This window comes from Bacillus rossius (genome assembly GCF_032445375.1).
Source record: "Bacillus rossius redtenbacheri isolate Brsri chromosome 9 unlocalized genomic scaffold, Brsri_v3 Brsri_v3_scf9_2, whole genome shotgun sequence".
NCBI classification, from domain to species: Eukaryota; Metazoa; Arthropoda; class Insecta; order Phasmatodea; family Bacillidae; genus Bacillus; species Bacillus rossius.
Window position 1 is genome coordinate 5,718,886 of NW_026962013.1, and position 11,436 is coordinate 5,730,321.

Here is an 11,436-nt window from a genome sequence, read left to right on the forward strand (position 1 = left end):
AGGGGGGGTGGGCATTTCAGTGTGCTACATGTACCAATATGGCGACCGTTTGTTTACACATGTATAAGCTGTACCTGTATTGGAGGTAAAAAATGGAAATAAATGTCAACAAGTAACATTAAATTTGTATTATGAAGATTCATTTTGGTCTTTTAATACATATATAAAAAAATTAACCAGTAATATTTTGAAATAATTTTCTTCCGAACAGCTTAACTACAGTATGTAGTTAATAAAATCAGGCTGGAACAGCTGATGCAAACATAAACAAACGTCCTCCATATTATTATGTGAAAATCAGAAAATAAATATGAGGGGGGGGGGGACGGTTACAGGTCTGACGGCTAATGCTCCACCTGTATACTTTCCTAGTCTCTGGTTGTACACGAGCTCGATGATGGTATGATGGTACGCGTGCCGTGTAAATGGCACGGCTACCCACGCAAGGCAGCGCGGGGGATCTCTGGTTATACACGGCTCGATGACGGTATGATGGTACACGTGCCATGCAAATGGCACGGCTACCCACGCTGGGGAACGCAAGGGGGTTTCCCCCGGCTCGGCGGTGACCGTGGTCGTAAACACCGGGACTTCCCCTTGCGGCGGGAGTGCGGTGAGAATGTGTGGCCACACGCAGGCCGCAGTTCCGAGCTCCGACATCTCCGAGTCAACATCAGCAGGGCGTCCACAGTTAGTACTTTCCTACTAGATCTAGTACTTTTATAAGTTCTTTAGTGGCAGGGGTGCCCACAAGGGGGAGTAACGACGCAGACTGCGTCATTAAAATTTCATGGGGGAGGGGGGTGGTTAAAAGACGAGAAAAATGTTTATATTATTTACATAATTATAGCTTATAATGTGAAAATACATTTCTGGTGCTTTGATAATTGAAAGGGATCTTGTAAATCAAATTGGCAACCCCGCACTTTCCTCAACTAAAGCAGTTTGGCATCTGTCGGTTCAGGATGGAAATATTATCTGATATGACCACAATTATTATTAGAAAATCAGTTTTAATTAATGCAAAATGTGATAAAATATAATACTAAAAATGTATAATATTATAAAATCATTGAGTAAATCATTAAGAAAATGGCATAAAAAATTTGGGGGGGGGGGGGAGAGCGCATTATTAGGTTAGGGGGGGTGAGTCATAGTGATTGGGGGGGGGGGGCACCTCTGTTTAGTGGTCTAGTACATTTACGCTCAGATCTAGTACTTTTTTTTTGCTTTAATATAATAATATTACAGTAACTCCAATATGTTTTATTATTAAGCGTAATTATTTTTAAGAACTATTGAATGTATGTGTGTGTGTGGTGTGATATTTAAGTTAGAGCATTGCAATTTCATTATAACTTCCTAAATTGTTAAAACCATTAAAAATTATAATTTAGTACTTTTTTTTTTCAAATCTAGTACTTATTTTTTCTCGCCTAAGTTGGTAAGAAATATTTTTTTTCCTTGTGGACACCCCGACCGTCTGTCGAGGGGCGAGGCCTGAGAGGTGAGTACCGCCACCACGCATCTCAAACACTGGAGACTCGGCATTGTTTCTCTGTATCCTGTACCCGCTTACAGACCGAGTTCAGGAAAGGACACAGATGAATCATTAGCCTTCAGATGTGAAGCTGTTTTTTTTTTCTTAATTTTTTTTTCCCTTGATTTTCACACACTAATATGGCGAGCATTTGTTTATATTTGCATCAGCTGTCCTCCTAGCCTGCTTTTGCTAACGACTGTAGTTAAGCTATTCGGAAGAAAATTAGATGAAAATATTACAGGTTAATATTTTTGGGTTTTTTATAAGTCCTAATCGAATCTTCATAACACAAATGTAATGATATGAGTATTTTTTTTTCAATTTAACCTGCAATACAGGTACAGCTGATATATTTCTAAAGAAAATGTGCCATATTAGTACGTGAAGTGCACAGAAATCCCATTCCCTTTTTGGCTTAACCCCTCTCTACTAGTATCGGACCTTATGCTTAATCTGTATATTTCACTAATTTCTGCATACCATCGCCGATTACACTGCCATATATGAATCTACAAAATTAAGTAACTTATTCGAAAGGGCGTGACGATGGAATGTTTTGAAAGATTCGATTACCAACGTTATTTTTAAGCTTGAATTGAGGCACTAGATAACTATTTGTCTCACATAGTAGACTCAAGATTTGTTTATTGCCAGGATGCTGGTTACAATTTCAGAATGCTGTAAGTTTTTTTTGTTATAACAAGAGTTCTTGATGTATGGACTATATTATTATTGCTGATTTCTTTTTCTTCGGTTATTATAGAAGCAATCAGGTGGTAACACATACCATAAAAAAACATAAAATTTAACTGACAATTATATTATAAAGAATTAAAGTATTTACTAATGTTTATTATTAATTCACACATTTAATTCCGTCATAAACATATCAATTGGTATTTAGTTACATATACGCATTAACGGTCTATAAATTTACTAAAGAATTAGCTAGCTATAGCAGCGCTCGCTATCTATCGTGTCGTTTTTAAACACTACTTGAGTACGTATCGGGCTGAGTTGACACTCGCTGGTGAGTACACTGTGCGCGCACTCGCAACACCTCACTTCATTTGGGCCTAACATCTCCCTGACAGTGATCTGATACACCTAAAAACACAGTTTAAAAAAACTGGGATGGAATCAGCCACGGCTTGGACCGGAATTACAATAGCCCGCCGCCTCCGACCGTCCGTCAATAACGTGACGACGATGGCCCGAAAAACTTCATCCAGTTTGGTAACTTTGTAGGTACTTTTAACGGACGGGTGAAATTATAATCTCCAAATCTCAGATAGGTTCTTTGCGTGTCAAATATTATTATATTAAAAAATTTAGCTGCATTAATAATAATTTTTTGAACTTACATTTGAAAGCTGTTTTTTACTAACAAAAATGGCTCGAGTCACAGAAGTGTATTTATTAATTACGCATGATAACTCTGGAAAAGTGAAAATAAATACCAGACTGAAAAACTAATTGAGTTTAATGCATTTTAAGTGCTTAGCTTACATGACTGTTTATCTTGCGCTTTCATATGCTTTCCATGTAGAGTTATTCTTATAAATGGAATTACAACATGTTTCTCGAAAGTCATTTTCAAAAATAAAAAATAAAAAAAAAGCCGACACTTCATTCCATTCAACATGAACCCCAAATCTCAGAGTTAACTGTATTTGATCCTCACTATTAAAGATACGAAAAATATCGTGAATTCTTTTTCACGCCTCTGCTTTGATTTCATGATTAGACTACAATTATTTCGACTCTTCCTTCTCCGACTGTGGGCCAATTAACTACTAGCTAGCAGTTGCGTAACCGAATCAAGTTAACCTTTTAAAATATGGAGCGTTTTCATGGTGAGAACTCAGCCAGTGTGGGTGTAGTGTAAATAGAACTTTGAAATTTAATTTGACGCCTAGTGAACCCACGACATTTCCGGATCCCTACCGTTTCTTGTCAGAGAAAATTCTGTTTTCTGTTAATCTGTGTCGAAAAGAAAGTACAAATATTTTTGCGAAGCTATGCAGAAAGAGTTATGGTCGTGATGAGATTAAACCAATAAAACACTAATGCCTGGTTTTAGTTTTTACATTCAATTAAATGGCTTTTAAGGTCAAGTAAGGAGTTTAGATAGTGGGCTTCCAGAAGGAATGCTGAGCGGGTATTTGCTCTGTGCCTCAGGGCAGAGCAATCATCGCGAAGTCATTGTTCTGGTTGTCGCAGATGCGAGTGCTCGTGAGCCTGTTGGCGCTGGCTGCCTTGGCCAGGCTGACCGCGGCGGCCAGAATACTCGGCGTGTTCGGCCACGTGGGCAGGAGCCACTTCGACTCGTTCCAGCCGCTGCTGGAGGAGCTGGCCTCGAGAGGGCACAGCCTCGTCGTGCTCAGCCACTTCCCGCGCGCCTCCCCGCTCGCCAACTACACCGACGTGAGCCTGGTCGGCTGCGTGGAGGGCCTGGCGAGCCACGGCTCCGTCGACGCGGCGCGCGCCGTCGGTCTGGGCGAGTGGCTGTTCTCCCCCTTGCTCGCGCGGTTCGGGGCCCGCACTTGCGCGGACGTGCTGGGGCACCCGCCCGTTCGAGCGCTGCTCTCGTCCGACGGGCGGTTCGACCTGGTGCTCACCGAGGTGTTCAACGCCGACTGCTGGCTGGGGTTCGCTCGGAGGTTCCGCGCGCCGCACGTCGCGCTCAGCTCGCACGTGCTCATGCCGTGGGCGGGCGGCCGCGTCGGCAACCCCGACCACCCCGGGCACGTCCGCCACCTGTTCAGCGCCGCCCCCGCCAGCATGTCCCTCCTGGACCGGCTGCGCAACACCGCCACCCTGCTGTACCACAAGGCGGCGTACCGTCTGGTGGAAGCAACGTTTGGTCAGGGGCTGGTGACGGAGACTTTCGGCGCCGGAACGAGCCTGGAGGACCTGAGGAGAAACACCAGCCTGGTGCTGGTCAACACGCACTTCAGCGTGAGCGGGGCGCGGCCCCTGGTGCCCGGTGTCGTCGAGGTGGGGGGCATGCACATCAGGCCGCCAGCGCCCCTTCCTCAGGTGCGTCGAGCCCTCTCGCCTCCCGCAGCTTCACCTCCTACACATTTCAAGCTGTATTCGCATCTTCATCACATGTTTAGTTCCTTCATTTAAAAATATCAATGTTGACATATTTTGATAAATAAAAACCTTTAAATAAGTACATATATGCTTACATCACTACACACTCATTTTTACTTTAAGGTGCACGATTCACACGATTTCGATACCTTGCTCTTTATAACATTCTAATGTAACAAGTAATTTAAAGTATAAAAATAATATCCAGGTTTAAAACTAATTGAATTTAAAATAAACCATATGGGAATCAAGATGAATGCAGCTATAAACTTAAAAGGTATCCATAAGTTGATTGCAAATGTGTTCATATAGACATAGCTGATGAAAAGTCACACAAAGAAAAAATAAATTCCAAGACAGAATGAGTCGATGGGGATCAATTGAAGATGTTGTCCAAGAATAAAAATCAGTGACTTAAACAAGCTATCTGTGAAATGGACAATCGGGTAACGGTAGTGGTAATGCCAGCAGGACCTGGCGGAGTGGGTGTCGGGCGCGGAGCACGGGCTGGTGTACTTCAGCTTGGGCTCCATGGTCAGGCCGGAGACCCTCCCCGAGGACAAGGTGCTCGCCCTCCTGCAGGCCTTCTCCGAGCTGCCGCAGCGCGTGCTGTGGAAGTGGGGCGGCGGTGACCTCCCGGGCCGGCCGGCCAACGTGCGTGCTGCCCGCTGGTTGCCGCAGCTCACCGTGCTAGGTAGGTGCCCTCGCCTTCATCCAGATGGAGACCCTCCCTGAGGAATAGGTGCTCACCTTCCTTCGGCCCTTCTCCGAGCTGCCGCAGCGCGTGCTGTGGAAGTGGGGCGGTGGTGACCTCCCGGGCCGGCCGGCCAACGTGCGTGCTGCCCGCTGGTTGCCGCAGCTCGCCGTGCTAGGTAGGTGCCCTCGCCTTCATCCAGATGGAGACCCTTCCCGAGGAATAGGTGCTCACCTTCCTTCGGCCCTTCTCCGAGCTGCCGCAGCACGTGCTGTGGAACTGGGGCGGTGGTGACCTCCCGGGCCGGCCGGCCAACGTGCGTGCTGCCCGCTGGTTGCCGCAGCTCGCGGTGCTAGGTAGGTGGCCTCGCCTTCATCCAGATGGAGACCCTCCCCGAGGAATAGGTGCTCACCTTCCTTCAGTCCTTCTCCGCGTGCTGTGGAAGTGGGGCGGCGGTGACCTCCCGGGCCGGCCGGCCAACGTGCGCGCTGCCCGCTGGTTGCCGCAGCTCGCCGTGCTTGGTGAGATCATTCCCCTTCGTTCTCAGCCCGTTCGAAGGTTCTCAGTGGTCTTGGCCCTCTAGGAGGGTTCGACCTCCAACCCAGATGTGATCACAATGATTTGTGAAGTCCTATCGCATCCAGACTTTGTACATAACTCTGCTAAGTGATGCTGGAAATCTCTAAATTCAGCCGAAATGCAGTGGCATGTAGCAGCACCTGGCACCAAATTCGGCTTAATTGGCCATCTCTATTTTAACTACTTTTTCATGAAAGAGAAAATAATTACTAAAAATTTTAATGACTTTTTTGTCTACAATTACCAACAGCAATGAACAAAAATAGTAGGTATTGTTGATGTACCCAAGTTTCATAATAAACAAAAATGTGACACAATTTTCGATCACGAAAACTAAACCATTGCCTTGATATTGTTTACATTTTATTTTTCCCTCGGGACCACCCAGGTTAGTTGATGATTTAACGCCGAGATAACACCCAATCACTGCATTGGAGTTATTGCCATGTTAAGGCCTGGCATATGTTACTGGATGGTGAGTATGCATTGATGTTCCATTGGCATACTGCAGCATGAAGTGGGAGGATTATAAAAAAATTAATTCTGGATCCCAGGAAGGATGTTTTTCCACATAGCTCTCAATAGGATCAGGGAGATGTGACTCTTTACTTTGATGTATTGGCAAATGGATGTATTGATCAAATGGCTTGAAGTTGAAATAGTTATTGTGTAATGAGATTTATTTTATACTGTATTTAAAATAATAACACATCACAAAGATTGGATTTAAAGTGCTGTATTTGCTGTTAACTGGGTCTTTCTAAATGACGAAGTAAATTTGACTTGCTGTAATATTTACACCAAGATGTCAATACACACAAAAGAAAATTCAGCTTGTCATTATGATAATCACTATTGCTCTCAATACTTCAGTCTTCTGTAATTAGATGGTACATTTCAGTGATGGGCTACTTGCCAGTGAATAAGTCAACCAGTAAAGGAGAAACAGAATTACCATTATCTTATTCAAATGAGGAACAGTAGTCACATTAAGATCATAGCCAACATTTAAATATAAAGCTGGACTCAAAAGGATTTGTTGGGTCCACCCGCCAGCCATCTATCAGCCAACTGTCCATCATTCTCCAAACTGAGCGAATCATAATTACCTGCACATCCTTCATTATATTTGTCTATTTTCGTCTTGTCAACTTAACTAATAATTATTAATTTTTTGAGGAAAATTCTCTTGTAAATGTTTACCAGTCTGACGATAATGTATGCTGAGCACTTATAAATGATTAAACAAAATCTGAAATCTTTATTTGAGTATATTTTCTAGTAACTTTGCATTATTTATTACATTTGTGTCTCAGACAATTTTTGTTTCAAAAATCAAACTTAAAACGTGCATCATGTCACAGCTTGGCAATATTTTGACGGACGGATGGATAGAATTTATCTGGCCACCTGATTGGCTTCAGGTCACATGGCCAACTTAGGGACGGATGAGACGGATGATTGTGAGTTCAGTTTAGCCACAAAATGCTCTCAGTCACAGCTCTGTTATTGCAACAACAGATCTCAACTTTTAAGGCAACATGAGATAAAAACAAGTAAAAACTAATGCTTGTTGGGAGTCTTGTACCAACTAAAACGCTGTAATTAATTATGGAAATATCGGAACTTTTGAGTTTAGAATAACATCATTTGTTGGAGGACACAAAACATTAAAACAAAAACATGTTTCATGCCACAGAGCACCCGAAGACCCTCGCCTTCATCAGCCATTGCGGCAACCTGGGCACCTTGGAGGCGGTGCATGCAGGGGTACCAGTGGTAGGCATACCCCTGTACGGAGACCAGCCCAACAACGCAAGGAGCCTGGAGGCGAGGGGCATGGCCGTGCTGCTGCCGTACCCAGGCATCACCAAGGACAGCGTGCTGAGAGCCCTGAGGACAGTGCTCGAGGACCCGACGTGAGTACGCTGCATCCGCATCCCTTGCTTCTGGGGTTCAGAGCATTTCTTTCATCTTTTCTCCAGTTCACATGGCCTTCTTTCTAACTTCTGGCATTAAGTTTCATATCAGAGACACTTTACATTTTTTAAACGAGTAGCGTGTAATTCGGTTATCGAGCTCTCCAATGGGTGTAAAACCCATGTAAACTTAAGTGCTCAGTAACAGATTAAGAGGGGGACACAGGGGCATGTGAACCTCTCCCAGAAGGGTAAAATATGCACTGGATAGTACTACTTTTGAAGAAATAAACAGGCATTATACTAGCTTCAGACTACCGGTGCCCCAAATAGAAGTCAACCCTGGGCCTACCCAAGTAAAGCGTTTGTAATTCATACCTGCAATATTAATGCACAGAGCACATGTTATAGTGTTATGGATATTTACTAAAAAAAAGTGATGGGCATAAAACTGGGCTTGCTTTTATAAGTTTTTCGACAAACAGCGAACATTAGAATTGCTGGAGGAGAGCAGTACATGGACCAACACCTTGTTTTGACTTTATAATCTAAATGAGGACTGAACCTGAATTATCTCCCCTCTCCGTCTTATTCATTTTGCACCACTATCAGCTCTACAATGATCACCCTTGTTCGATAGTAATCACTAGATAAATATTTGGCTCTATCGTGTAGCTTTTCAAGAGAATGTTGTTTCTTAGTATGGATAAATATTAAGTCAGCTTCGTTTTTTTTTTAGTAAGTAAACCGTGTATTGTTATGGCCAAATTGTCTTTGGAAAAGGCCTGCGAAAAAAATTTGCCAGTGAAATAGATTAACTAGATGCCATTCAGATATTATAACATTTCCTAACTCATTCTTTACCATCAAAGAGCCGATGTCTTCATGCATTTATAAGATTGCCCCCTCTTGTCGTTTCTTTAACCGTTTGAACGCCCGTGTTGGCTCGCCCCAGGTACCGAGACAACGCTAAGAGGTTGTCCCGCGCGTTTAACGACCGGCCCTCGCCGCCGCTGCAGACGGCCGCCTACTGGGTCGAGTACGTGCTGAGGCATCGTGGGGCGCCCCTGCTGAGGTCGGTGGGCGCCGACTTGCCCTGGTACCAGCACCTCCTACTGGACGTTATTGGCGTCCTCCTGCTCGCGGCGTGGGCCATCGCGTACCTGCTGCGACGAGCGGTCGCCTCCCTCAGAGCGCGCAAGAGCAAGACCGAGTGAGCTGCGCCCCTACGAAGTCCCTTTTAGAAGCTTTTTGGCCTCTCTGTCCTTGTGTTCATGATTGTGGACATGACCCTGCATGGGAATTTTCCAAGATAAATTAAATCATGCCCTTATTAAGTCCCCTCTAGAAGTTTCTTGGCCTTTTTGGCCTAATGGTCATGATTGTGGACATGACCCTGCATGGAAGTTTTCCAAGATAAAGTAAATCATGCCCTTATTAAGTCCCCTCTAGAAGTTTCTTGGCCTTTTTGGCCTAATGGTCATGATTGTGGACATGACCCTGCATGGGAATTTTCCAAGATAAAGTCAATCATGCCCTTCTGAAGTCCCATCTAGAAGCTTCTTGGTCTTTTTGGCCTTATGTTCATGATTGTGGACATGACCCTGCATGGGAATTTTCCAAGATTATGTCAATCATGCCCTTCTGAAGTCCCCTCTAGAAATTTATTGGCCTTTTTGGCCTTGTGTTCGATTGTGGACATGACTCTGCATGGAAATTTTCCTAGATAAAGTAAATCATGCCCTTCTGATGTTCCTCTTAGAAGATTATCGAAAACGAATCAAAACGTGTTCGAAATATTGAGTTAAATAATTTCTTTCCTTGGGGTATTATAGTGGTCATGATCCGGTATGGATATTACCAAGCTCAAGTAAGTCATGCCCTATTAAAGTCCCTTCTAGAAGAATCTGAAGAATAACTTGTTCGATGTCTTGAGTTTAACCCTTTTCGTCTCTGTGATCATGATTATTAACATGATATACATAGTGAAATTTCTAAGATAGATTAAATCAAGCCCTTTTTAGGCCTCTTTCATGACTTCCATTGTGTAATTTATTTATTTACATTCAATTGCATAATCCATTGAAGTCATGTATGATGAGAGAGTGGACATTAAGACATATTATCGACTAAAAAGTATTCCATAAAATATAAAGGCCTATAAAAATGTTCACTATACTTGAGGGAGGAAAAACTCATTTTGTGGTAATCGTGGGGTCACCGGACGACCTTAATGGCGGAACAAGAACGCAACCGAAAAACATAACTATGATTATGAGGTTTAAATGTCTTTGATTTTTTTTAATTTGTAATAGCAAATAACACAGTCTGGGTGAATTTCCTGTGAGATTTTTGTTGTTAGTGTTACTGCAGAACTACTTATGGTATATTTGACACCATTAACTCTGAACAAGTACACATCGGCACCAAACAGTAGGCCCTAATAGACTGAACAGTCGCTATTGTCAAGGTTGATAATGGGAAAAAATCACGGGATTAATAACTGACTTCACAGTTCTCAGAAGAATGTCATTTGTCATTGACCACTAACTTGTGAGAAGTATTGTGTTGGCTGCAGGTAATTATATCAGGGGGTGTTACATACTCTGTGGTCCAGTTCCGTAATATCAACAAATTATTTTTCTTTAAAGATAGCCCTGTCGCCTTTTCTATTCAAGGGATTCATCGAACTTTATAGACGTAGAATAATCACCACTTAAGTCTCACAAAATATTGGTAAATCTCATGAAATCTTTCTCTTATAACAAAATGATACCTACATATTTTAGCACACCACTTGATAATTCTAAGCTAGAAATCAAAAGGAATTGAAGGAACCAATCCTGAATATTGATAAAAATTTTAACTCTAATCTCACTACCAAGTGATTATGTATTCTTAAATTTTAAGGGTAAGCAGACTTACATTTTTTTTTAACTTTCAAAGCGAAATTCCAACTGTAACTGTGAATTCACTTATAGGACTCAAATTAAAGGTTGTATCAATTATGTTCTCATAGAGGCCAGATATAGTTTTGTTTGCGATAATTTATAAGTTCTGAGTTTCTGTTTTATGTAATTCAAACTATATCTAAAGTACTTAATGATTAAAACTTGTTTTGTGTCACTACATCAAACAAAATAAACTGAACCTTAGCAATATTACATAATGTATGATTTTATTGTGGATTAAAAACATCATTTTGGATTGTATAATATTCAACCACAACTCACAAATTATTTTTTTGTATTATAATTTGTAGTTCAGAAGAGTATTAAACATTTTTTTAACAATAATTTGTATTATAATATTAGTCACTTGCATGACACAACCAGTTATATTTCTCCAGAAAATTCAACAAGCATTATTTATTATTGTTTTAAAACAATAATTTTTCATTACTTAATTATTTTTTATTTATTTTAATCACTTTAGCTTTCCTGTCATTTAATTAAATCATTTATATTTACTTTGTTCCAAAATAATGTAAAATATAGTAAATATGTTTGAACAAAGCTAAAATTTCTTAGAATTTAAGATTATACCGTATAATTTTTTAAATCGTAAATTTAGAATGTTTTATTAAAATACTAAATTGA

At 41.8% G+C, this 11,436-nt stretch overlaps 1 protein-coding gene across 1 annotated transcript; it reads left to right on the plus strand.

The window, feature by feature from the left end:
- The first annotated feature begins 592 nt into the window (after positions 1–592).
- On the plus strand, positions 593–11,133 carry LOC134543317 (UDP-glycosyltransferase UGT5-like). The gene is made up of 5 exons (XM_063388259.1): positions 593–690; positions 3,767–4,585; positions 5,117–5,339; positions 7,618–7,837; positions 8,793–11,133. Exons 2-5 carry the CDS (start codon positions 3,767–3,769, stop codon positions 9,052–9,054), a joined length of 1,524 nt encoding a protein of 507 aa, XP_063244329.1. The 5' UTR covers positions 593–690; the 3' UTR covers positions 9,055–11,133.
- The last annotated feature ends 303 nt before the right edge of the window (positions 11,134–11,436 follow it).